The sequence below is a fragment of the Gekko japonicus genome, unplaced genomic scaffold (genome assembly GCF_001447785.1).
Source record: "Gekko japonicus isolate JY-2015 unplaced genomic scaffold, Gekko_japonicus_V1.1 scaffold2519, whole genome shotgun sequence".
NCBI classification, from domain to species: domain Eukaryota; kingdom Metazoa; phylum Chordata; class Lepidosauria; order Squamata; family Gekkonidae; genus Gekko; species Gekko japonicus.
Window position 1 is genome coordinate 187,955 of NW_015164271.1, and position 27,400 is coordinate 215,354.

Consider the following 27,400-nt stretch of genomic DNA (forward strand, 5'->3'; position numbering starts at 1 on the left):
TGAACTTCTGAGATCCGATGAGATCGGGCTATACCTTGCCACCTTCGTTCCCCAGAGCATACCATAGGATCTAGAGACTTGTGTTTGTGTGTGTGCTTAAAAATGTGGTGGGGGGCTACCAATGCAGTCTTTGTCTCATCGTCTCGTCAGGTATAGGCACGAAATCGCACACGACGGGCAGAGGATCTACATCCTGGGAGGCGGCACTTCCTGGACAGCCTACTCCTTGGACAAGGTGAGGGGCCCAGCCGCAGAGGTCTTCTGGCGGGGTGACCGCAAGCTGCCGTCTAGGGGAGAGAAGCGAGAGGAAGCAGAGCGAGTGCCGTATAAAGAGCCAGTGCAGAATGTCGAGAGGGACTGGGAATTGGAGGGACTCGAGCAGACCGCTGAGTGAAGGGCATTTGGGGGGGGGGGGGCTGGGTCCTAGCAATGCAGCACAGCGAGTGATTACAGCGTGGAATTTTCTGCCAGAGGATGTAGTGATGGCCACGGGCATAGACGGCTCTCAAAGGAGAGCAGATTCATGGCAAATAGGCCTATCAGTGGCTACTAGCCGTGGTGACTAAAGCGAACCTGGGGGGGGGGAACTCAACCCAAAATCAGCTGCGAACCAAGAGGGTCAAGCTACAAACTATATTATACAAAAATACAAAATGTTTATGAGGGTGTACACAGTGGAGCTGCGGTGGCTCAAGTGGTTAAGACGCTGAACTGCAGGCTGTGGAAGGTCAGTAGTTCAGCAGTTTGAGACCCGAGTGTGCCGCATGATGGAGTGAGCTCCCATCTCTAGTTCCAGCTCCTGCCAACCTAGCAGTTTGAAAGCAAGAAATTGCAAGTAAATAAATAGGTTCGAAAGCAAGAAATTGCAAGTAGATAAATAGGTACCACTTCAGTGGAAAGGTCACAGTGCTCCGTGCACCTTGGTATTTAGTCATGCCGGCCACATTACCACGGAAACGTCTTCGGACAGCGCTGGCTCTTCGGCTTTGAAACGGAGATGAGCACCGCAACCCTAGAGTCGGATTCGACTGGCTTTCGAGCAAGGGAAACCTTTACCTTTACACATAACTAAAACATACAGCGGTTAAAAGAAATAGTCTAAGTTTCAGACTTAAAAGGCTTGTACAACCAAGTTAGTTATTATACAAATACAATTGATGGCTAAAAATCTTTTGATCCAAGGACCATACACATTTCAGCCCCTTCGGGCCTTCCTCAGTGGTCGATATTCTTTAGAAGGAGAGCCCACCACCTCCCGAGGAAGCCTGTTCCACTGAGGAACCGCTGCTCTAACTGTCAGGAAGTTCCTCCGAATGTTTAGCCGAAAAATCCTCTGATTTAATTTCAACCCGCTGGTTCTGGTCCGACCGAACTCCACACCATCCTCTCTATGACAGCCCTTCAAGGACTTGAAGATGGTGATCCTATCACCTGTCCGTCATCTCCTCTCCAGGCTAAACATACGCAGGTCCTTCAGCCTTTCCTCATAGGACCTGGTCTCCAGACCCCTCACCCTTTTCGTTGCCCTCCTCTGGACACGTTCCAGCTTGTCTGCATCCTCCTTAAATGGTGGTGCCCCAAACTGAAGACAATACTCTAGGTGAGGTCTAACCAGAGCAGAGCAGGTCTGTTCCATGATCCTTCCCAGCAGGGCTATTTTTGGGCAGGAACGCACAGGAACGGCGTTCCGGCTGGCTTCCAAGTTGGCCACACCCAGCAGGAGCTCATTAGCATAATAGGCCACACCCAACAGCAGAAACGCATTAGGATTGGCTACATTAGGGGTGTGTGGCCTAACATGCAAAGGAGTTCCTGCTACAAAAAAAGGCCCTGGGTTTGGACAACAAACAAGGTAAACAGAATAAGAAGCAAAAGGTGGGTGTGGCTGGATGACCACGCTTCTGGTAACATGGGGGTGCGGCCTAATATGCCAATGAGCTGTGCTCTCAGGGGTGTGGCCTAATATGCTAATGGGTTTCTGCTGTTGGGTGTGGCCTATTATGCTAATGAGTCCCTGCTGGGCTTTTTCTACAAAAAAAGCCCTGCTTCCCAGTATCACCGGATCCTTTCTATCTCTGCAGATCCATGCCTATAACCTTGAAACAAACACTTGGGAGGGAATCGCAACAAAGCCTTACAATAAAAAAGGTGAGTCTTTAAAAAATGCGGCCTTCTTGGAGATGAGGGGTTGGAGGAGCCGGAGGGAGGGAGAGGTGTGTGACTCTTGAGGAGAAGTCTCAAAGAGAACTTTATCAAAAATATTACCCCTTTTAAAAAATTTTTACTTGGATATGGAATACCTGCCAAAAGGGTGACATAAATTCAGCAAGGACGTGATATTCCCCCCCCACACACACACAGTTGTTACCACAGGTCAGGTGCTGTGAAACATTTCCCTGAAAACACGTTTCTGTTGCGTTTGAATGCTGGACTTTGAGTCCTTTTGGGCAGTCCTGGCCATTGGGACCGCTCCCCCGTCAGAACACCTCCTCGAGGCCTCTGGCCAAATGTCAGAACCCACAGCCAACAATGTACACACTTCTTGGAAAGGTTATACTTTTATTGAAGAGCCATAGATGCATAAACACAGTCACTGTTAAGAATAGCAATAAATTATAAGAAAACAAATATGTTATTAAAAAACTGTACCCCATATCAAACAAAATATTTAGAAAAATTAATAGGTATAAAAACGGTTACTAAAATCAAATATCTGGGAGTGATTATATCAAAAAGAAATAATGCACTAGTTGAAGATAATTATGTTAAACTCCTAACAGACATAAAGAAAGATTTGCAAAAATGGGAAAATGTACAATTATCATTCATGGGAAAAATTGCTGTACTTAAAATGAATGTATTACCGAGATTCCTCTTTCTAGCACAAAACATTCCAATATTGAGAAATGCGAAAATGTTTAATGAACTAGATAAAATGTGCAGAAAATTTGTGTGGGCAAACAAGCCAGCACGTATAAAATGGAAAGTCTTGCAAGATCAAAAAGAAAGGGGAGGGCTAGGCCTACCAAATTGGAAACTTTACTACTGGGCCGCGGCAATGACTTGGATAAAAGATTGGGCTATCCTAGAAAACGCAAGACTGTTACTGCTGGAAGGCTGGGACCTAGACATGGGTTGGCATGCCTATATAGGATATGGGAAAGATAAAATCCACACGAAATTTAACCAGCATACGATCAGAGGAGCATTAAATAAAGTATGGCAAGAGATCAAAGATAAATATTACCTTAAGACACCTAAGTGGTTGTCTCCAATAGAGGCCTTTACAATGCCTTCTTTATTGTCAAAAACGATGATAATAACTTATGATGCCTTATTACACCCAAATGGAACCTTAAAAACACGAGAAACCCTAGAAAAACAAGGTATTAAATTAACATGGTGGCAGAATATGCAGTTGAAAACAAGATATGATAAAGATAAAAAGAATGGTTTTTATCACGAGAAAAATGACTTAGATAAGCTGTGGTTATCTACAAATGACAAATTGATACAAAACATGTATAAGTTGTTTTTGGTAACCTATGAATTGGATGAGGAAGTCAAAAGTACGATGATCTCTTGGATGCAAGACTTTGGCTATGTTATAGAAAACTGGTCAACTACGTGGGTAGCTGCAAAAAATTTAAGATCTATTCCATATAAGGAAAATGTGTTTAAAATGTTCCATAGGTGGCACTGGTCACCAGATAAACTAGCCAAGTGTTACCCAAATATGTCCAAGAATTGTTGGAAATGCAAGAATAATATAGGTACTTTCTACCATTTGTGGTGGAGATGTACCTTGACTCAACGATATTGGCATAAGGTACACAAGATGTTGACTGATATACTTAAAATAGAGGTACCATACCAACCTGAATTCTTTTTGTTAAATGTTATACCAGAGAAATATAAAAGAGAAGAAAAATATGTTATGGGATATGTAAATACTGCAGCGCGTATTTTATTTGCCAAGAAATGGAAACAAGGGGGAATACCTTCAAAAAATGAATTAATTACTAAAGTACAGGAAGTGGTTGAAATAGACAAACTGACATCAATATTGCAGAATAAAGATCCCAAATTATTTCAAAACAGATGGGAAATGTTTTACAAATGGCTAGAGACAACTTTTTAACCTGTTAAACATGACACTGTAAGACTCCAGAAGTTGATGCTTATGTAAACTGAATGTAACCCTCCCCACAACAGACGCCCTGTGAGGCAGGTGGGGCTGGGAGAACTCTGACACAAACTGCTCTTTTTCAAGGAGAGCTGTGCCAGAGCTTGTGACTGACCCAAGGTCACATCAGCAGGTGCAAGTGGAGGAGTGGGGAATCAAACCCGGCTCTCCCAGATTAGAGTCCGTGGACTTAACCACTACACCAAACTGGCTCAAAGTAGAGAGAGGGATGCGAAAGCAATTTACACAGACACTGAAAGAACATCCCAACCCCCATGGCAGCATAGCTGACACCAGTGCGGAAGGCCGGCATGGTATACGAGCTGGAGTGTCGGACTGGAACCCGGGACAACCAGGTTCGAATCCCTCACTCAGCCAGGGAAGCCTGCCGGGTGACTTTGGGCCTGTCACAATCTCTCGGCCTGAGCCCCCCTCACAAGGTGGTGGTTGTGAGGACTAAGTGGAAGGAGGCTGGAGTGAGAGACTGACTGACTCTTGAGGAGAATCTTGTCAAAAATACTTTCCTTTTTTAAAAGAAATTATTGGTGAATATGAAATATCTGGCAAAATGGTGACATAAGTTCAGCAAAGGACGTGATATCCCCCCCCCCCCCGTTAAGTTGTTTACCACAGTTCAGATGCTGTGGACATTTTCCTTGAAAACACATTTCTTTTGAGTCTGAATGTTGGACTTTGACTACTTTTGGGCAGTCCTTGCCGTTGGGACCTCATTCATGGAGGATGAGTCTGTCAATGGCTGCTAGGCCTGGTGACTGAAGGGAACCTCCACGTTCAGGGACAGTCCACATCTGAATCCCAGAACCAGGAGGCAACATCAGGGGAAGGCCTCGGCCTCTCTGCCTTGTTGTTGGCCCTCCAGAGGAACTGGTTGGCCGCTGTGTGAGACAGGATGCTGGACTAGAGGGACCCCTTGTCTGATCCAGCAGGGCTCTTCTTCTGTTCTTATGAAGGCCTCAGCCTCTCTGCCCTGTTGTTGGCCCTCCAGAGGAACTGGTTGGCCCCTGGGTGAGACAGGAGGCTGGACTAGATGGAGTACTGGTCTGATCCAGCAGGGCTCTTCTGATGTTCTTATGAAGGCCTCAGCCTCTCTGCCCTGTTGTTGGCCCTCCAGAGGAACCGGATGGCCACTGGGTGAGACAGGATGCTGGACTAGATGGACCCTCACTGGTCTGATCCAGCAGGGCTCTTCTGAGGTTCTTATGAGGGCCTCAGCCTCTATGCCCTGTTGGTGGCCCTCCGGAGGAACTGGTTGGCCACTGTGTGAGACAGGATGCTGGACTAGATGGGCCCTCACTGGTCTGATCCAGCAGGGCTCTTCTTACTATTTGAAAAGCCGCTTTTGAGTCCCAGATCAGAGAGAGAATAAAAGAGAAGAAACTGGATTTATACCCCGCCCTTCACTCCCCAAAGGAGTCTCAGAGCGGCTTACAAACTCCTTTCCCTTCCCCTCCCCACAACAGACACCCTGTGAGGTCGGTGGGGCTGAGAGAGCTCTGGCAGAAACTGCTCTTTTCCAAGAACAGCTCTTATCAGAGCTATGGCTTGCCCAAGGTCATCCAGCAGGTGCAAATGGAGGAGTGGGGAATCAAACCCGGCTGTCCCAGATTAGAGTCCGCGCACTTAACCGCGACACCAAACTGAGGGAGCGCTTTTTGCTTTCCCTGCATCACGTTCAAATCAAACCCAAAATGTGCTTCAGAGGAGCGGGGAGTTCTGCTCCCTCCTTCCTTGGTATTCCTTTCTCTGGCTTAAACCGTTGCCCCAACAAAGAGGAAGTGTCTTGCTGGGCCGCTGTTTGCACTTCCTTCACCTGCTCTTTTGTCCTTCAGAGTTCCCGGCCGCCAGGAGGTGCCACAGCTGCGTGCAGATAAAAAACGGTAAGCACAGCTGACACATCCGCCGTGCCATACGGGCACAGCAGCATTTCCCATTTGGGGTGGAAGGGAAGTGTCCTTGGGCTGAAACGGCCGCTGTCCCACCCGCAGCCGTCCCCCCCCCCCCCCCCCCCACCCGCGAGCCTCTGGCAAGAGCCGCCGGGAGAGAAACAGAAGGCTGGTGGGGCTAGGATAAGAGCTTTTCGATTGGGGGCTTAAGAAATGCAGGGGTAGAGTTGCCATGTCCCCTTTGCTCGCCAGTGCGGGGTGGGAGGGAGCTCTCCGGGAGTGCGGGGGCAACACAACGATGTCACTTCCGCGTAACGTCAGCACGCGTTGGGGTGTTGTGCCAGGTGGTGACCGTCGGGCAGAACGTGCCAAATCGAGGGATCCCCTGCTCCCAGGCAGGGGTCATTCCGTAGAAAAAGAGGTGCAGGCGCTCATTAGCATAAATCATGAGCATAACTCATTTGTATATGCCACACCCCCTGACATCACCGGAAGTGTGTCGGAGGGCAACACTCACTGCTCAGGCTCCACTGGACTCTTTTGGATTGCTAGCTATTGGGGGGGGGGAGTGCAGCTCTGCCCTCGCAAAGGAGGGGGAGCTTGTACCTGAGTAAACCTTGGCCTTAAAGGTGCCACCGGACTGTTTTGGATTGCCAGCTATGGGGGGGGGAACGTGCAGATCTGTGCAGGAAGGAAGGAAAGGAGGAGGGAAAGAGAGAAAAAGAGAAGGAAAGAAGGAGGGGAAAAGGGAAAGAAAGAGGGAGAGAAGAAATAAGGAGGGAAACTGAAAGAAGGAAAAGGAAGAGAGAGAGAGAGAGAGAGAAAGAAAAAGAAAGAAAGAAAGAAAGAAAGAAAGAAAGAAAGAAAGAAAGAAAGAAAGAAAGAAAGAAAGAGGGAAAACAGATGGGGAGGGAGGGAGGCTCTCCCACCTCACCTCCGATCTAGCCCCCGCCTGGGGCTGCTGGCTTCTAGCATGTGCCCGCCCCCTGGGCTCTTTACTGCCGGAGCCCCGCTCCTGTGTGCTCCCGCAGGAAATGACCCCTGCTCCCAGGGGAGATGGAGTCCACGTGGCCCTCTTCTCCACTGATCATAGGCAGGCCACACGTCATGGTTTAATGTATTATTATTAGTTGTTTTTTTTTATGGCTGTATTTATTAATCCCCCCCACCCCCTTGCTGCCGCAGGGCTCTGGGAGGTGTACAACCACAGATAAAAACAAGATGAAACCAGTTAAAACATCGGCACAACACTAAAGACAACCAGATGGCGAACAACCCATCCCCATTCCAACACCCACTACAGGCCACTTCGCGCTCAGGGGAAGAGGGCAAAATAAGCAACTGAGAACGGGAAGGGTGTCAGCCGAGATGGAACCGTTGCTGTCCTCAGCCGAAAGCCTGGCGGAACATCTTTGCCTCGCAGGCCCTGCGGGATTGCATCAGATCCTGCAGGGGCCTGATGGGATTCGGCAGAGAGCCCCGCCAGGTTGGGGCCAGGACCGAAAAGGCTGAGGTCAGCCGGATGTCACTAGGGCTAGGGATCACCAGCCGATGGCTGTCTAAGGAGCGCAAGGCTCTCCTGGGGACATAATGGAGGAGCCGGTCCCGTAGACAGGCCGGTCCCCGACCGCTCAAGCGGCGGGGCTTCAGTGCTGGGAATTAACACCCCGGCAAACTTGGGTATCAAAACCTTTAAAAGGAATCAACCACCAAGGGAGGGACCTTAGATCGTTTTTCCGGCCCAGCATTTGAAACGGAATTCCGCCTCGCTGGAACGGTCCTTGGCAAAAAGGGGGGGGGCTCTCGGGCGCAGTTTGCTGGGGGCCGGACTTATCCACGTCCCCTCTGGTTTTGTCTCGGCTCCCAACGCAGACGTCTTCGTGTGCGGGGGATACAACGGAGAAGTGATCCTCGGAGACGTCTGGAAGCTGAATCTGGAAACCTTGCAGTGGGTGAAACTCCCGGCCGTCATGCCCGAGCCAGTTTACTTCCACTGCGCCGCCGTGACTCCGGTAAGTGGCCGCGAGCTCCGCCCCGCCCCCCCTTTCTGCAAAGGTCACCTGACCGCCGGGCCGTAAACTAACCAGTGAACTAGACGGGAAGACTAGAATTCAATACTGCGGAGTCCCGTGATTCCCAGTCTCCTGATAAGGTCAGGCCCTGGCAGAGCCGCCGTTAGATGTGGCCAGTTTGTGCCCCCCCTTCCTCCCCCTCCCCAACCTCGAAGCCTCCAGTAACACCTGCCTGCTGGACTGCTGCTCCTGGAGCATGATAGGGGCATCCCTGGGAATCTGTTCCCGCTCTGGGACTCAGCTGCTTTGGTGACTCCCGAAAGATCCTCCCCTGCCACATATTTTGTTAGTCTTGGAGGTGCTCCTGGACTCTTGCTCATTTCTACTGCTAAAGAGAGAAAACGCTGCAAACTGGCACCCCCCGTCTGCTACCTTATCATACCCCTCTGTGGTATGAATGAGAACATAAAAGATTTTTCCCCCCTTCTGATTATTCATATTTTTCTGTTTTTATAGATTTTTCTCCTAAGTAAGCTCAAGTGGTTAAGACGCTGAACTGCAGGCTGTGGAAGGTCTGTAGTTCAGCAGTTCGAGACCCGAGTGTGCCGCATGACGGAGTGAGCTCCCGTCTCTAGTTCCAGCTCCTGCCAGCCTTGCAGTTCGAAAGCAAGAAATTGCAAGTAGATAAATAGGTGCCACTTCGGTGGGAAGGTAACAGCGTTCCATGTGCCTTGGTGTTTAGTCATGCCTGTCACATGACCACGGAAACGTCTTCGGACAGCGCTGGCTCTTTCGCTTTGAAACGGAGATGAGCACCGCAACCCTAGAGTCGGATTCGACTGGCTTTCGAGCAAGGGAACCTTTACCTTTTAAGATTTTATTAGGATGTAATGAAGGCCTATTAAATAGTAGGCCTTTCCCTTGTAGGTTAGGTTATTCCGCTGATGCTAGCAGACAAGAAGACGACATTCTTTTGGTATAGAAGATAGTTCATGGTTTTTAGTTGTTCAGGGTAAGATTTTGCAGTGTCTGGGTCAGAAAGGATTTTAGCTTCGTATCAGGAAAAACAAACACCTTCGCTTGGCTATGAAGAATCCTTGGCCAACAAACACCTTTGTTTGGGTATGAAGAATCCTTGGCCAATATTATTCAGATTAGGTTAAGTAAATGTTTGAAGATATTTTGTAGGCGCACCTTTTTTCACATTTGACCAATGAGTGGACTCTTACTCAAATGATGCATTGTTCTTTGTAACCAATTATGCTTTTTGAACGTTATCTCCATGGCTATGTCATTTCGGGTATAAAATTTCACGTACTTCCCGACTGTGTTCAGAAAGCAGTAATTTTTCGATGGCCTGTTTGGCCTGTTTTCAGCTGTCTTGATAGCAATTAAAACACTATGAGCCTTCCTCCTCATTTTGACTTCATTTTTTTGATTGGGAACCTGTTTGTATAATACCCCTGAGCCTTCCTGTCTGTACCCAGAAGGTGGCGTGTCTCTATGAGCAGGACCCGGATAGTTTTAGCTCTTCCCAGAAGCCAAAGACAGACTTTCTTTTTCTTTTATTAATAATTATTAATAATTTTTAATGAATTTTTAACAAGACAGAAAAAGGTAAAGGTTTCCCTTGCTCGAAAGCCAGTCGAGTCCGACTCTAGGGTTGCGGTGCTCATCTCCGTTTCCAAGCCGAAGAGCCAGCGCTGTCCGAAGACGTTTCCGTGGTCATGTGTCTGGCATGACTAAACACCAAGGCGCACGGAACGCTGTTGCCTTCCCACCGAAGTGGTACCTATTTATCTACTTGCAATTTCTTGCTCTCGTACTGCTAGGTTGGCAGGAGCTGGAACTAGAGACGGGAGCTCACTCCGTCATGCGGCAACTCAGGTCTCTGAACTACTGAACCTTCCACAGCCTGCAGTTCCGCGTCTTAACCACTTGAGCCACCACAGCTCCAACAAGACAGAACAAAACCACAAATTACAGAATAAAAACATACACAGGTTTCCATCCCACAATCCTTCAGCTTATTTGGAGTGTCTCCTCCTATGTCTTTGCACCAAACATTTTTACATGAATTAATCTTATTATTTGCATATGGTCAAGATTTAATACAATTCTCAGTCCATTTGTAGAATCTTGACCAAACCTCTTTAAATATGTTACCTCTTCTTCCTTGAAGTAATACAGTTAACGTGTCCATTTCAGCTGTTTCCATTAATTTGTAGATCATTTCTTCTTTAGATGGTATGTCTTCTTTTTCCCACATACTGGCATATAGAATTCTGGTTGCTGTCACAACATGGGTAGACCAACTTTCTTTCTTCTTCCGTCAACCCCCCAGGCTGGCTGCATGTACGTCCACGGTGGTGTGGTAGACATCCTCCAAAACAAACGGACTGGCTCTCTCTTCAAGATGTGGCTGGCGGTGCCCAGCCTGCTGGAATTATCCTGGGAGAAACTTCTCGCATTCTTCCCTCACCTAGCGAACCTCTCCCGATCGCAGCTTTTGCACCTGGGACTCACGGACAGACTCATTGAACGCTTGGAATGAGAGCCGCCCGCCCCCCGAAACACTTAATTTAAAAGCGACTCCCCCTACTCTTTCCTTCTTTCTTTCTCCCCCGCCCCCCATTTATGAATATCGCCGAGGATGCTACTAAGGAGACGGAAGGCCCCGCTCCGAAGCCTTACTCGGCAGAACGCGGCAGAGGCCTCCCCATGGATCCTTAAGTTTATGGAAGTCGGCTTTTTTAAGAGAAACTCACAGATACCTATAAATATATCATGAGCTAAAGTATGCCGTCGCTGAACTAATTCCTACCGCTTTGGCTGCATGCTTGTAGTTTTAAGACTGGAAGGGGGGGTGGCTATCTTTGGCTGGCCTCCCCCCTCCTAGCTGTTGTTTCGTGAGGTGCGCTTAATGGCATTGAATTCGCTGAAGCTCAGCGGTTCCGGCGATCTCTCTGAAGGGACGGGCCATGAGCCCGGCGCGCCGGAATCCGTCCCGCTCAGTCGCTGCCGGGCCTGCGACATGCGCCGAAAGGTCCGAGCGACGTCTGTTGCCCTCCGGCTGTTAATGTCCGGAGGCCTCACCTTGACTGTTGTGCAAACGTGTTGTCTGTTTCTTGCCTTTTGACTCCGAAACGTCCAGGGAGAGGCCGGCCGACGCAGCGCCCATCCTGAGAGCGCCACAGTCCTTTCCTCACGGGGCGGGAAGGCGTGCAGATGGCCAACAGGCCTTACACTCCTCACTCGCGTCCGACGTCGAAGTCGACGGAACAAAGGAATCACAAGTTGTGAATGCCGCGCCCTCCCTTTTTGTTGGCTTTTGCAAGTGATGTGTAAGAGTGAATTGGAAACGTTACACTTCGCGCCGTAGCTGAAGCAGCCGGCGGCTTTCCCCGCTGTAGGTTATTGGTGGAATTGCCTTCTCCCCCCCCCCCCCCCCCCCATCTTTTTACAAAAATCCCGTCGCAGCGGGCCATCGATTTTGATTGTACCTTCCCAGGTGGGATCTCCCGAGACCCGTCTGCTAGGAGAGGCGCCTCCCGTGGGGAGGAGGAGTCTTCTTGCGTGGCAGGAAGTTCCTCCCACCCGCGGTAAAACGCCTCCTCGGTCAGAAGGGTTCTGTGGGGAACCCCCCAGCCTTTGTCACGGGTGGATTTTGAGTGTGGGCAAACCGTCTTGCCCTCGTGCCACGAACAGTATTTGCCTTTTCTCAAGTGCTGGGGAAAGAAACCATGTTTGTGTCTTAACTGCCGTGTCCCAAACGGAAGTTCTGTAGAATGTATCAACAACCATCACGTTAAGCGTCCCATCTTGCCGGAGACAATAGGGGTTTGATCTTCTTGTATGTGTGTGTGTGGGTTTGTTTTTTTAAAAATAATTGTACATGAAATCCTATTTTTTTTTGGCTGAGTGTCCTTTATATATAGATATAAAAAGTCCGTTAGCTGCCTCTGGTTAAATGCTGTGTGCCTACCGCAAGGCTCAGGGTCCGGGCAGTGGTTCTGGTCTTTGGGCGGTACGTATTTCAAGCCATCACCAGCACTGCCCCCCCCCCAAAAGGCATGTTTGCCTTTTAGAGAAGAAGAAGAGGAGATTGGATTTATACCCTGCCCTTCACTGCCTGAAGGAGTCTCAGAGTGGCTTACAATCCATTTACAAAAGAACCTCCTCAGGAAAGCTCCTCCATTAGCATGTTTCACAGCATGGGGAGCTCCTACAAGATAATGACTCAGCCCTACCCCACCTTCCTGAGTAGATAGAAATTACCTGCCTGCCATTTTTTCTTCTCAGCTTGACACAGAGAGTACTCCACCTTTCTGTGTTATACCTCTGAGGATGCCAGTCACAGCCGCTGGCAAAACGGCAGGTCCTCCAATGCCAAGACCACAGCCACACGACCCGGGAAATCTACAATAGCTAATCTTTCCCTCCCCCTCCCCACAACAGCCACCCCGTGAGGTAGGTGAGGCTGAGAGAGCCCTCTCGAGAACTGCACTTGAGAGAACAGCTCTAAAGTAACTTGTAACTGAGCCAGGGTCACACCAGCAGCTGCATGTGGAGGAGTGGGGACTCAAACCCGCTCCTAACCACTACCCCAAACTGGCTCTCTACTGAAGCACCTGTGTTAAGACCTACCCAGCAGAAGCAAACAGTGAAGTTTTTTGTCGGGCATATTGTTTCAGCCAGCGAAAGGAAAACACGTCTGCGTTTATTCCTTGACAGTAACAATTCTTGGAAGGGGAAGAACTGCTCTCAAGCATACAACAGCGAGGACAAACGCCGGAGTCTGTCAAAAGTAGACTGTTCCTGAACATACTCGCGGAACGGCACTGGAAAAGGGACAGGCGCGTGCAAAAATCCAAAGAGTACAACAGAAGTCGAGGCGCTCAGTGAACAGGCAGGAAGCCATGCAGAATTGTCACTTCTCAATTCTAACAAAGTTTATCGCTGGGGGTGAGCCACGGCTCACTTCTTCGGATACAGCGAGAATGTGAGTCCATCTGTCCTTCTATCTTGATTTCACATGTAATTACTCCACTCTCCACGATATAAAGACAGATGGACTCACATTCTGGCCAATGTTCCCTCTTAAGCTGTGGAGCCCTGTGAGCAAAAATCCTACTTTGTGAGCTACTGGCATGAAAGTTGTGAGCCAGCGATTTGGCTCCTGCGTAAATCAGTTTGCTCTGGAGCCCTCCTTCCTGAGCTAAAGCAAAAATGTGAGCCGGAGGCTTAAAAACTGAGCTAGCTCACACTCAGCTTAGAGGGAACACTGATTCGAGCCGTATCTGAAGAAGTGAGCCGTGTCTCACGAAAGCTCCCCAGCCACAAATTTTGTCAGTCTTGAAGGTGCTGTTGGACTCTTGCTCTTTTCTGCCGCTGCAGACAGTCTGACACAGTGACCAGTGTTCCCTCTAAGCTGAGTGAGTGTGAGCTAGCTCACATCCTTTTAGCCTCCGGCTCACAGATTTTTGTCTTGGCTCAGGAAGGAGGGCTCCAGAGCAAACTAATGTACACAGCAGCCAAACTGCTCGCTCACAAAGTAGAATTTTTGCTCACAAGACTCCAACAATGAACTGGGATTTTTGACACACACCCCCCCCACAACATACACCCTAGGTTACACTGTAAATCTTAGCCCAAGGGCAAAGAAAGCAAGCAGAACCCTACCAACTTAAGGTTGAGCCAGCATGCAGATTAAGGGGAAAGCTAGCGGCTTCTCCAGTTAAACGGAGGGTTTTCCATGTCCTTGCTAACACTGGTCTCAATCAATGTTCCCTCTAAGCTGAGTTAGTGTGAGCTAGCTCACAGTTTTTTAGCCTCCGGCTCACACATTTTTGTCTCAGCTCAGGAAGGGCAGCTCCAGAGCAAACTAATTTATGTAGTAGCCAAATTACTTGCTCGCAACTTTAATGCCGGTAGCTCACAAAGTAGAATTTTTGCTCACAAGACTCCAAGGCTTAGAGGGAACGCTGGTCTCAATTATTTTATGTTTTGAGACTGTAACCGCCCAGTGTCCCATTACAGGAGACAGCGCAAGGCTGAAATAAGGGCTATTGAAAGATCTGAGGGAACAGCGACCACGGCAGACAACAACTTGGGATCTTTCTCGAAACAGCTAACCTATAACTGTTCCTTGTATAAACTGCAGAAAGCAAGCAAAATTTGCTTTTTCTATGGCGTCAGTTGCAGCATAACGGTGGAAACATTACAGGCGTTACCTCAGGATAGTCATTCCGTCTCACAGCATTGTGGAGAAGAGATTGGATTTGTACCCCGCCCTTCACTCAGAGCAACTTGTAAACTCCTTTCCCTTCCCCTCCCCAGAACAGACACCCTGTGAGGTAGGTGAGGCTGAGAGAGCTCTGAGAGAACTGTCCTCGAGAGAACAGCTCTGACAGAACTACGGCTTGCCCAAGGTCATCCAGCAGCTGCAAGTGGAGGAGCGGGGAATCAAACCCGCTTCTCCCAGATTAGAGCCCACACACTTAACCACGACACCAAACTGGTGAACTAGGATGAACGATGTTGGCTAGCCTCGTTCCTGAAAGCCGCTGTCTCTATTTGAACCCCTCGTTTTGGGACCCTCAAAGATTTATCCGTCACTCCCTGTGGTGAAAAGACAGGATAGCCCTGAAATCTAAATCCTACTAGAAATGCTAAAGGTTAAGCAACTTGTTAGGCTGAGGTTACACTACCACCAAAACTGCCAAAGAATGCTTGGTAAATTGCCAGCTAGGCAAATGGTTGCCGCCAAATGTTGAAAGTCTCAGTTCTGTACTAGTCTCAATTTTTAGAAATTTTAACTCACCCCATCTGGTACTTTTAAAACAAAAACAAAACTTGTACAACTGCACAGTGTGTAAGGAAGGCATGGCCATCTCACAACTGCCTAGTCTGATGTGCACGGATATCAGTTCGCACATACCCACTACTCTAGGCTAACACGCCCTACATTTTACTAATATTAAATCTCAAGCATTCTACTAATATTAAATCCCCTCTTTTAGCCCATGAGAAGAAGAGATTGGATTTATACGCCCTTCGCTCGGAGTCTCAGAGCGGCTTACAAACTCCTTTCCCTTCCCCTCCCCACCACAGACACCCTGTGAGGTCAGTGGGGCTGAGAGAGCTCTTTCGAGGACTGATCCTGAGAGAACAGCTACGAGAGAACTTGTGATTGACCCAAGGTCATCCAGCTGGCTGCATGTGGAGGAGGAGTGTGGAATCAAACCCGGTTCTCCCAGATTAGAGTCCGCGCACTTAACCACGACACCAAACTGAGGGGTATTCTCTTTGAACTGTACCTTGAAAAACCAGCAGCAATACCCTTGACCACCTTTTTAAAAAAAGCGTTTGGAATAATTTGGCAAAAAGCACACAGTGATTATCTTGCACACATACACATACCGTGAACTATACCCACAGGATGCACTACAAACAAAGCAAGCTTGGCTTTTGTCCCTTTGTTCTTTCCTCGCTTCGTATCATCAGGAAACGGGATTCAGAAAGGCAGACAACACACCTACACCAACCAACCCCCCCACCCCCCGCAGTCAGTACAAAACGTTTTTAATGGCAAACTGCAAAGAACACGTCAAAAGTACACGTGCTGGAAAATCTAAAGACTTTTCCTTAGAAGTCGCTGTCGGTCACATGAGGTAGCCATTGTTAACACATCGCTATGTTGTCAGTCTTTAAAAAAAACCCAGGAACAATGTAGATCCGTCGACACGGGAGTTTTCTGGGTCTCAGGAACCTTTGGTGCACGGCCGAAGACGTCCGCTTTCCCTTCATTCTGGTTCCTTCTTGGGGACAGAGAAGTTCTGCAGCACTGGTTGTTGTTTCAGTTCCAACCCCACCTTTGCATTTAAAACACTGATAAGCTCAGGAGTGGATTACGGAACTGGAGGGTGCAAATGTGGTGGTGGTGGTGGTGGGGTCCTTCGCCCCGCTTTGTGCTTTTAAAAAAGCCGGGCCAGAGCCGAGTCCCTGAGAGGAAATCCTTCTTGGAAGGAAAACTGCTCACGGTGGGAGCAGCTGCCTTCCCAAAGCGGCTGGGGAATGCGCAGGCCCGCCGAGCTACAGTTCAGCATCCCTGAGGGGAAGGAGAGAAGAAGTATACGGCCAGGAGGATGAAGTAGACCATCACCAGCACCGTCCCTGCGAGGAGAGAACAGAAAACACGCGGGCGTTAGGAGTTCCGTTGATCCGAGCCTCGCTCGCTTACAGCGGGAAGCGGGGCTGATGGAATACAGCAAATGGTGGAGCGCAGCGGTGAAGAAGGCCAGAACCTGCAACCCAGGTGGGCACAGAGTTGTCAACCTCTAGAGGGAGGAGGAGGAAATCCAACAACAACATCCGTGACAAAAATAACAAAGAGTCAATGAAGATATGTTGCAAAATCATTTACTGTAGTGATTCTGTAGAAAATTCTGTTCTATTATCGCTCACACGCTAACGAATGCTGCGCAATGTAAACAATTTGTTTCACAATATTGGCTTTATCTGAGCGTCTAGCAATCACAGTTCTTATCAATTACTACTTATCAACTCTCGAAGGAAACTTTCCATGTTGACTCTCTAATAACCGAGCTCAAGGTCTTCACAATGGGTTCTGTTATTAGAGGAATGTTTCCTTCAAGAGTTGATAAGTAGTAATTGATAACAATTGTGATGGCTACACGCTCAGATGAAGCAAATATTGTGTAACGAATTGTTTACATTGCGCAGCATTCATTAGCGTGTGAGCGATAATAGAAGAGAATTTTCTACCGAATTACTACACTAAATGATTTTGCAACATCTTCATTGACTCTTTGTTATTTTTGTCACGGATGTTGTTGTTGGATTTCCACTTCCTCCCATGATCTCTCATTTTTGGCTTCAACCTCTAGATGGAGCCTGGATTCCTCCTGGAATTATAGCTTATTTCCTGACTACAGAGAGCAGTTCCCCGGGGGAAAAAGCAACTTTGGAGGGCAAGATGCAGCATACCATAGAGCATATGAGAAACTGAAGTCCTAGAGTGGCATCACATCCCCACTGAACTTCCTCCTTGCCCCTAACAGTCTTCTCCAGACAGAGCCCCAAACCTCCAGAAATTTCCCAAATCAGAGTTGGCAACCCAAGGCAGACACCAGCTCACACTTCCCCTTGGCCATAAACACATAAGAACCTAAGAAGAGCCCTGCTGGATCGGGCCAGTGGTCCATTTGATCCAGCATCCTATCTCACACAGTGGCTCTGTTATTAGAGTGTTTCCTTCAAGAGTTGATAAGTAGTAATTGATAAGAATTGTGATGGCTACACACTCAGATAAAGCAAATATTGTGAAACGCATTGTTTACACTGTGCAGCATTCGTTAGCGTGTGCTGGAGAGCCAACAACAGAGCATGCAAAAGAGCAAGGGTCCAGGAGCACCTTAAAGACTAACAAAATGTGTGGCAAAGCAGGAGCTTTGCTGAGTCACTGCTCATATCTTCAGATAACTGAAGAAGTGAGCTGTGACTCACCAAAGCTCCTCCCCTGCCACATATTTTGTCAGTCTTTAAGGTGCTACTGGACTCTTGCTCTTTTCTACTGCTATAGACAGACCAACATGGCTACCCATCATAATCTATCAATAGGGCACGGAGGCTGAGGCCTTCCCCTGATATTGACTCCTAGCACTGGGATTCTGAGGTTGACTGCCTCTCAATGTGGATGTGGAGGTTCCTTTAAGTCACCACGGCTACCAGATGCTTCTCAATCTCTCCCCCTCTCCTGGTAACTTTATGTATGAATATATCTGCGATGGATGAACACGTCACGCATCTGACGAAGTGAGCTCCAACTCTGAAAAGCTTACTCTGGACTAGAGATGTAAAACTTTGGGAAATTTTGAAGCTCGGAAAAAAACCCGGGTTTTTTCGGGGGGAAACGGACATTTTTGGAAAAATTGAAAAAAATGCTACATTCGCAATTCTTTTTTCTTTTCCAGATTGAAAGTCATTCTGTTACTTTAGGAACATAAAATAGGACTATGGACATTTTTACTTGGCATGAAATTATCACAACTAGCATATTAAAAATATAGTGTATCCAAACAATTATTACAAACACCCACCCACATGAAAAAACAAAACTGAAACCTTTTTCTTTTCTTGTGACAACAGCACCTCCTAAAGGAAGAAATGCATCTTGTTCTTGCATTGGAGAGTTCAGTTTGTAACCTAGGACTTGCTTGTCCTCAGTGCACAGAAATTAGATCAATCTGATACCATACGTATTTTTTAGAAATGAAAATATTTGAACACCTTGCCTTAAAATATTTTAGTCATCCTGTTAAAATAAAATGTTCCATAATCTTCTTTTTTCAATTTTTCCAATTTTTCAAAAAAACAAAACACAAAAAAGGCGTCAGTAAAAAAAACGGGGGGAAAAGTTTTCCCCCAAAATTTTTCCGTTCCCCCCCCCCCCGGGTCTTCACATCTCTACTCTGGACCAATGCTCCCTCTAAGCTGTGGAGCCTTGTGAGCAAAAATCCTTCTTTGTGAGCGACTGGCACTAAAGCTGTGAGTGAGCCATTTGGCTGCTGCATCAATTAGGTTGCTCTGGAGCTCTCCTTTCCGAGCCAAGCCAAAAACGTGTGAGCCGGAGGCTAAAAAACGGTGAGCCGCCTCACGCTAGCCAGCGAGGCACCAAACTATGCTCTGTGTGCTAGTAAGTCTCCGCCTGCGCCCGGCCGCTGAAATTTTGCGGCGTATTGCCAACATGGATTTTCTCCCCCCAAGCTTTTCTTTGCAGGATTAGAATCTTGATCAGCTAACCCCCACCCCACCCCACCCCATTTCTTCAAAAGGCAGATTACAAGTGCAATAAATACAGTTGCATGCCGGGCCTGTAAGTAAGGTTGCCAATCCTTCAGGTGGCCCCTGGAGATCTCCCAGTGTTACAGCTGATCTCTAGATGACCAGGAGAAAATGGCTGCTTTGGAGGGTGGAGTCTGTGGCATTGTGCCCTGCTGAGGTTCCGCCTGGCCCCAAACCCCGCCCTCCCCAGGCTCCGCCTCCAAAACCTTGATATTATTTCCCAACTATCTGTAAGATTATGAAAGCAAAATCAACTCCCCCCCACCCATCTGTTGCCCCTTGGAGAAGACCTCCCCGGTCTGGGTACCCCAGAAGCCCACATGATTAGACCGCTCTCCAGAAGGCACCGGGTCCATTACCTTGGAAGTAGTCACATTTGCCATCCATAAAGATGTAGTTCATCAGGACTACGCTGAACATGCTGGCGTAGACGTGGAGGTCGCTGAAGACCAGCACGAAATCCGTCGGCTGTCAATGAGGAAATGAGAATTTATTTATTTATTATTTATTTATACTTTCAATTTCTATACCGCTCAATCCTGGAGGCTCTGAGCGGTTTACAAGCATTTTACATTTCCTAACTAGGGCCACATACAATGGAAAAAGTAAACGAACGTTAATTGAAGACAAGTTATAAGAAAGGCTGTATGTCCTGATAAACTGGAGAGAAACAGAGATAATATATGACCTTGAGTTAAAGTGTTACAAAGTTACCTGAAAGATCCCTGTCAGTAAGGGAGCATACTGTGTGTGATACACCAAGCAATGGTTCATTAATTATTAGATTTATAAACCCGCCCTCCCCGCCAAACTAGACTAAAAAACGCCAGACTAGAAGCTGGGGAAACCCGAGTTTGAATCCCCGTCTGGCCATCAGTGTTCCCTCTAAGCTGAGTCGGTGTGAGCTAGCTCACAGTTTTTTTAGCCTTCGGCTCACAGATTTTTGTCTTAGCTCGGAAAGGACGGCTCCGCAGCAAGCTAATCTATGCAGCAGCCAAACAGCTCGCTCACAACTTTCATGCCAGGAGCTCACAAAGTAGAATTTTTGCTCACATGACTCCACACCTTAGAGGGAGCATTGCTGGCCATGGAACATCAGCCTGCCACAAACTTTTGATTGCCCAGGTTCAGCACAGACAAAAGGAAATCCTGCCTTACACAGAGAGAGATTAAAATGTGGAATTCGCAGCCAGAAGATGTTGTGGCTGCCACAGGAATAGACAGCTTTCAATGGGGGTAAGTCTATCGATGGCTACTAGCCATGGTGACTGAGGGGAGCCTCCATATTCAGAAGTACTAAACCTCTGAATCCCAGAGCCAGGAGGCAACATCAGGGGAAGACCTTGGCCTCTGCGCCCTCTTGTTGGCCCTCCAGAGGAACTGGCTGGCCACTGTGTGAGACAGGAGGCTGGACTTAATGGACCATTGGCAGCAGAGCTCTTCTGATGTTCCTATGAAGGCCTCAGCCTCTATGCCCTGTTTGTTGGCCCTCCAGAGGAACTGGCTGGCCTCTGTGTGAGACAGGAGGCTGGACTTAATGGACCATTGGCAGCAGAGCTCTTCTGATGTTCCTATGAAGGCCTCAGCCTCTATGCCCTGTTTGTTGGCCCTCCAGAGGAACTGGCTGGCCTCTGTGTGAGACAGGAGGCTGGACTTAATGGACCATTGGCAGCAGAGCTCTTCTGATGTTCCTATGAAGGCCTCAGCCTCTATGCCCTGTTTGTTGGCCCTCCAGAGGAACTGGCTGGCCTCTGTGTGAGACAGGAGGCTGGACTTAATGGACCATTGGCAGCAGAGCTCTTCTGATGTTCCTATGAAGGCCTCAGCCTCTATGCCCTGTTTGTTGGCCCTCCAGAGGAACTGGCTGGCCTCTGTGTGAGACAGGAGGCTGGACTTAATGGACCATTGGCAGCAGAGCTCTTCTGATGTTCCTATGAAGGCCTCAGCCTCTATGCCCTGTTTGTTGGCCCTCCAGAGGAACTGGCTGGCCTCTGTGTGAGACAGGAGGCTGGACTTAATGGACCATTGGCAGCAGAGCTCTTCTGATGTTCCTATGAAGGCCTCAGCCTCTATGCCCTGTTTGTTGGCCCTCCAGAGGAACTGGCTGGCCTCTGTGTGAGACAGGAGGCTGGACTAGGGGGACTGCTGGTCTAATCCAGCAGGGCTCTTCTGAGGTTCTTAACATAGCAAAGGAAGCCAGTGAAGATCAGGGAGGGAGGGGAAAAGGAAGGGATTGATCCTTTGCAGAGCTGGGGAGGGATTCTTTTCTGGTCCAAATACCACTACTTACATAGAAGACTGTGAAAAGAACCAAGATGGGTATCTGCAACATGCACACCTGGACAGCAATGCAACTCCCGATTTCAATGCTGGAACAGAAAAAGGGATATTTAGAGAACAAAAAGCCATTTGCTAGAATCACTGGGTACTTTGCAGTCCACATTTTTTAAAAATACACAAGAACAGCCGTTAAGTGTACCAGGCAAATTCTAAACAGCTGGCGGTACGGCCTTAGTGGCCAAGGGAAAGCCCCCAGTTCAAATCTCACACCTCCCACAAACTCTGCCGGGGGTCTATGAGAAGTCACACGCAGCCGGAACGCCACCCCTCTTGTCTGCAACGTGGCAATACTCCTGACTTCTTACAGGGTGTTGCAATAATCTTGCTCTAATCTTTCCTGGGGATGGGCACGAACTGGGGAAATGGAGGTTCGTCCCGGTTCGTGGTTTCCGTGACGTCTCACAAACCACGAACTGTTTCGGCCCTCCCCCGGTTCCTGAACCGGTTCAGGTTCCTGCAGTTCGTAAAACCGATTTAAATGGAATGTTCCCTTTAAATGGGTTTTGACAGCAGGGCCCCAGAGGAGTGAAATCCAAGTGGCAAATTCACCACTTCCGGGTGAATTCGCCTCATGGACTTCAACCCAAGTGCCCACTGTCAAAATTGTCAAAACCCATTTAAAGTGGAAGCGGCGAATTCACTGTTTGGGGGGGGGGGGAGCAAAAGTCACCGCTGAACTGGCTTGCGTCTAATGACAGTATGAAAAGATATTATGGGAAACGTGTTTGGGGTAAGCTAGCATTCACGTCAGAAAAAGGAGGACGACCTGTATGGTGAAAGAATAATCTGTGTGGACTAAATTTGAACACCTAAAGGAGTTCTTCTTCATAGTGTGACTTGGAACTACTATACTCACAGTTCTGTGCATCCCTTGAAGATATTTTGTGTATTTATCTGTATGGTACAGTCTTCGTGTGCATGCAGTATTGCAGTGTGAGAAAAGGTAAAGGTTCCCTTGCTCGAAAGCCAGTCGAATCCGACTCTAGGGTTGCGGTGCTCATCTCCGTTTCCAAGCCGAAGAGCCAGCGCTGTCCGAAGACGTTTCCGTGGTCATGTGGCCGGCATGACTAAACACCAAGGCGCACGGAACACTGTTACCTTCCCACTGAAGTGGTACCTATTTATCTACTTCCAATTTCTTGCTTTCGAACTGCTAGGTTGGCAGGAGCAGTGTGAGAAACTTTGCTACTATTTCAGTTATTTCTGCATCTGGATTATCGAGCAAGAAAAGGAGCTTAAAATCATCAGGGGGTCTCTAAAAATTGGCCTAACATGGGATATAGAAGATCCCGACGGGACGCCAAATAGAGAGGGCACTGGAGGAGGACACGGGCGACAGTTTCAACACAGTCCTTCATACAAGGAGAGCCCCTGCTAGGATAGGGAACCCTTGGGATCTGCCAGATAAGATAGCTGAAGGAAGAACATTAAATCTAGCCAAGGAGATGGCTCTACGCAAATCTGGAGCTATGAGTTGATAGAGGTATACTGCTGGGAGATTTGCATTAGGAACAATCCCCAGATTTAAGGGAGAACAGGTTCTATTAAAAAGGTAAAGGTAAAGGTTCCCTTGCTTGAAAGCCAGTCGAGTCCGACTCTAGGGTTGCGGTGCTCATCTCCGTTTCAAAGCCGAAGAGCCAGCGCTGTCCGAAGATGTTTCCGTGGTCATGTGGCCGGCATGACTAAGCACCAAGGCGCATGGAACGCTGTTCCCTTCCCACCGAAGCGGTACCTATTTATCTACTTGCAATTTCTTGCTTTAGAACTGCTAGGTTGGCAGGAGCTGGGACTCGAGACGGGAGCTCACTCCGTCATGCGGCACCCAGGTCTCGAACTGCTGAACTACTGACCTTCCACAGCCTGCAGTTCAGCGTCTTAACCACTTGAGCCACCACAGCTCCCAGGTTCTATTATTTATTATTTATTAGCCAGACTATAAAGGGTTTGTAGCTCTGATCCCAATAAACTAGATTTTATTTTTTAAAAGGCCTCAGACTCAGAAAGCATAAATAAGGATCCTAGGGAAAAATTCAGGGAACCTATTTTGGCTTCGATGTAAGATAGCCATCTGGAATTAACAGATTGAGAAAGTAGTTGGTACCTACAACTGAAGGGGTCAGAGTTGAAATGGAGTCGTAACCAAAATTTAATCGTGTGGATCCATGCCTTAGTAGCCGGCAAATTCTGACCGCACTCCAAACATAAAGCAGCACACAGGACACATCAGTATTGCAGTGTGCATCAATTTGCTTATTATAATAATAAGAGTATTTGAATTGTATGTGCAGCGTTGGTGCACAGTTCTTATTTTTACTGATTAGATCTAGCAGAGGCAAGCCAGTTCAGCAATGCCTTTCGCTCCCCTCTGCGGAAGCTGCCGCAGCTCTTGCAAGCAATGCCCCCTCTAAGCTGTGGAGTCTTGTGAGCAAGAATTCTACTTTGTGAGCTACTGGCATTAAAGTTGTGAGCGAGCGATTTGGCTACTGCATAAATTAGTTTGCTCTGGAGCCCTCCTTCCTGAGCGAAGACAAAAATGTGTGAGCCAGAGGCTAAAAGACTGTGAGCTCGCTCACACTAACTCAGCTTAGAGGGGACACTGGCTTGCAAGTGAGCTCAGAAGGCATTTAAGTGCCTCACGACAGCTCACTCGCGTTGTGCCTGACTCGCACCAAGCCAACGAAGACCGTGCCGCCACGAACCCTCAGTCCGCTGCATCGCCACGAACCCTCTCACGAACCGAACAAACCACCGCAAAAACCACGGCAGTTCGTGGAAAGCACAATTGCACGAATTGCTGTTCACGAATTATTATATATATATATACAACAGACATCAAACAAAAACAAACAAATAACAAACGGATTCATATACAAATAAATCTGATCTCTTCTCAGAGCCTAGCTGTTATTCATCACGGAAGTACAACATTTTTGGGGCAGGAACGCACAGGAACAGAGTTCCGGCTGGCTCCTGAGTTGGCTACGCCCAGCAGGAGCTCATTAGCATAACAGGCCACACCCAACAGCAGAAACTCATTAGCATTGGCTACATTAGGGGTGTGTGGCCTAACATGCAAAGGAGTCCCTGCTACAAAAAAAGCCCTGGTTTGGACAACAAACAAGGTAAACGGAATAAGAAGCAAAAGGTGAGTGTGGCTGGATGAGCACACTTCTGGTCACATGCGGGTGCGGCCTAATGTGCTAATGACATGTGCTGTCGGGGGTGTGGCCTAATATGCTAATGAGTTCCTGCTGTTGGTATGGCGTATTATGCTAATGAGTTCCTGCTGGGCTTTTCCTACAAAAAAAGCCCCGGTTTATATACTTCACTGTACATTTTTGACATTTAGACCACTCAGTATCAAAAACATAATCTGCTTTTCCCATGGAGCCTCGTTGTCAAGTTATCTAATTTGGCTATTTCTGCGCTTCTCTTCTGTGACCCCTGGTTTCAAAGTGGATCTTTCTCCCGCTCTCCTCAGTCCTTACAGAGGAGGGCCGGTTAGAACGCTGGAAACAAGCCGTGTGTTACACAATCCTGGCAGGGAAGCGTCGGATGGACCCACCTCAAGCTGATATTGTTCTGCAAGGCAAACTGGATCCCGTTGACGATCTCCGGGATCTCCGGCACCATGGCGAGCACCGTCACCCCAATGAAATACTGAGGAGAGAGGAGACAGGAGGGCTGAGGCCAGGCCGGCCGCCGCTCTCGGAGAGCTCCCCCCACGGCCAGCCCAGCCCAGCCCAGCCCAAGACTTGCCCGTCCCCTCTGCTGGGGGGGCAGTACGATCATTCCTAGAGCAGTGTTCCCTCTCAGCTGAGCGAGCTCACCGTTCTTTAGCCTACGGCTCACACATTCTTGCCTTCGCTCAGGAAGGAGGGCTCCTAGGCTTGCCAAGTCCCCCCGGGGGGCGGGGAAAACCCTGTCCCAGAGGCCCGTTCCCCGCCGCTGGTGGATCGGGCCCCGGAGGGAACCCCACCCCGACGTACACGTCACCCGGAAGTGACGCGACCACGCCGGGCACGCTGGGAGCGAGGCCACGGTCATCCGAGGGAAAACTCTATGGTTTTCCCTCGGATGGTCGTGGCCCCGCCCCCAGCGTGCCCGGCGTGGTCGCGTCACTTCCGGGTGACGTGGATGCGGCGCGCGCGGACTCCAGCCGCCAGCCGGGAGTCCCCCGCTGCAGCGAAAATCAGACTTGGCAACCCTAAGGGCTCCGGACCAAACTGATTGATGCAGCAGCCAAATCGCTCGTTCACATCTCTAATGCCGGGAGCTCACCAAGTAGGATTTTTGCTCACAAGACTCCACAACTTAGGGGGAGCACTGTACTAGAGTACCTCACACATCTCAGGGTGAGATCTTAATCACTACACGACATGGGTAGTGCTCACGAGGAGCCATCGTATGCTGCACCTAGTCCAGGGGTTCCCCCACACGGGGCCTGTGGATTTCATGGTGTTTTTCTGGCACCCGCCAAGTGGTTTTTAGAAGTGGGCGGGGCCAGACAGGGCTTTTGTCAGGCAGAGCTGTGCAGATTTCTTAAAATGTTGCTTTGGCGGCAGCCACCACAGCACAAGGATCTTCACTGTGTGACTGAAGGCAAGCCGCGGCAGCCATTTTGCGGCTGGCTTCACCTCCGGCGGCAGCCATTTTGCGGCTGGCTTCACCCTTCGCGGCAGCCATTTTGTGGCTGACTTCACCTCCGGCGGAAGCCATTTTGCGGCTGGCTTCACCCCTGGTGGCAGCCATTTTGCGGCTGGCTTCACCCCCGGCGGCAGCCATTTTGCGGCTGGCTTCACCCCCGGCGGCAGCCATTTTGCGGCTGGCGTTCCCCCATTGAAGGTCACCGGCGGCAGCCATTTTGCGGCTGGCTTCACCCCCGGTGGCAGCCATTTTGCGGCTGGCTTCACCCCTGGCGGCAGTCATTTTGCGGCTGGCTTCACCTCTGGCGGCAGCCATTTTGCGGCTGCTCCCACCACGCGATGTCAGAATTCCAAAGGTAACCACAGGCTCCAAAAGGTTGCGGAACCCTGCTCTAGCCTGACTCGGGGTCGTTTCCCGAGGCACCCCAGCTCTGCAGGCTGAAGCTCTTCAGCAGAAGTGCTGGAGGACTTCTGACCCTCTGCCAAGAAAGATCACACTCTGCTAGAGAGCCGGACCCCTCGCTGCCAGGCAGAAATAGCCGGTTCATGCAGAGGTAGGGTTGCCAAGTCCTTTCTAGCAACTGGGAAGTGATTGGGGGGGGGGACTTGCCAGGAGTCGGGAGGGAGTCCCCGCTGATGTTGCAGTGATTTGTCTATGGCACTTCCGACGTGACCCGGATGTGACGTCACCATGCTGCGATGTCCCTGCAATGCTGTTATTTGGGCAAAAACTCTAGGCTGGTGTCGTGGTTAGGAGTGTGGACTCTAATCTGGGACGACCGGGTGTGATTCCCCGCGTCTCCACATGCAGATGCTGGTGTGACCTTGGGTCAGTCACAAGTTCTCTCAGAGCTGTTCTCTCAAGGGCAGTCCTTGAGAGAGCTCTCTCAGCCTCGCCTACCTCACAGGCAGTGTTCCCTCTAAGCTGAGTTGGTGTGAGCTACCTCACAGTTTTTTAGCCTCCGGCTCACACCTGTGTTAGCTCGGGAAGGAGGGCTCCAGAGCAAACTGATTTATGCAATAGCCAAATTGCTCGCTCACAACTTTAATGCCGGTAGCTCACAAAGCAGAATTTTTGCTCACAAGACTCTTAGAGGGAACACTGCTCACAGGGTGTCTGTTGTAGGAAAGGGAAGGGAAAGGAGATGGTGAACCACTCTGAGACTGCCTCGGGTAGTGAACAGTGGAGTATAAATCCAATCTCTTCTTCTATGGAGAGCCAGTTTGGTGTAGCGGTTAAGTGCGCGGACTCTAATCTGGGAGAACCGGGTTGGATTCCCCACTCCTCCACCTGCACCTGCTGGATGACCTTGGGCAAGCCATAGTTCTGTCAGAGCTGTTCTCTCAAGGACAGTTCTCTCAGGGCTCTCTCAGCCCCGCCAACCTCACAGGGTGTCTGTTGTGGGGAGGGGAAGGGAAAGGAGTCTGTAAGCCGCTCTGAGACTC

General features: G+C 49.0%; 2 protein-coding genes across 2 annotated transcripts in view; one reads left to right on the forward strand and one right to left on the reverse strand.

Moving 5' to 3' along the window:
- The window catches only part of KLHDC10 (kelch domain containing 10), a gene marked incomplete at its 5' end in the record, with an annotated part of 22,258 nt that extends 10,693 nt beyond the window's left edge, over positions 1 to 11,565 (forward strand). Inside the window, 5 exons of the mRNA XM_015408743.1 lie at positions 151 to 235; positions 2,082 to 2,148; positions 6,037 to 6,084; positions 7,963 to 8,102; positions 10,447 to 11,565. Of these exons, the coding sequence (XP_015264229.1) occupies positions 151 to 235; positions 2,082 to 2,148; positions 6,037 to 6,084; positions 7,963 to 8,102; positions 10,447 to 10,656 (550 nt within the window). The remainder of the gene's footprint in view (positions 1 to 150; positions 236 to 2,081; positions 2,149 to 6,036; positions 6,085 to 7,962; positions 8,103 to 10,446) is intronic.
- Positions 11,566 to 15,766: 4,201 nt separating this feature from the next.
- The window catches only part of LOC107108323 (putative cation exchanger C521.04c), a gene marked incomplete at its 5' end in the record, with an annotated part of 52,559 nt that continues 40,925 nt past the window's right edge, over positions 15,767 to 27,400 (reverse strand). The window contains 4 exons of the mRNA XM_015408744.1: positions 15,767 to 16,277; positions 19,328 to 19,436; positions 21,259 to 21,337; positions 24,874 to 24,968. Coding sequence (XP_015264230.1) covers positions 16,204 to 16,277; positions 19,328 to 19,436; positions 21,259 to 21,337; positions 24,874 to 24,968 — 357 coding nt within the window. The remainder of the gene's footprint in view (positions 16,278 to 19,327; positions 19,437 to 21,258; positions 21,338 to 24,873; positions 24,969 to 27,400) is intronic.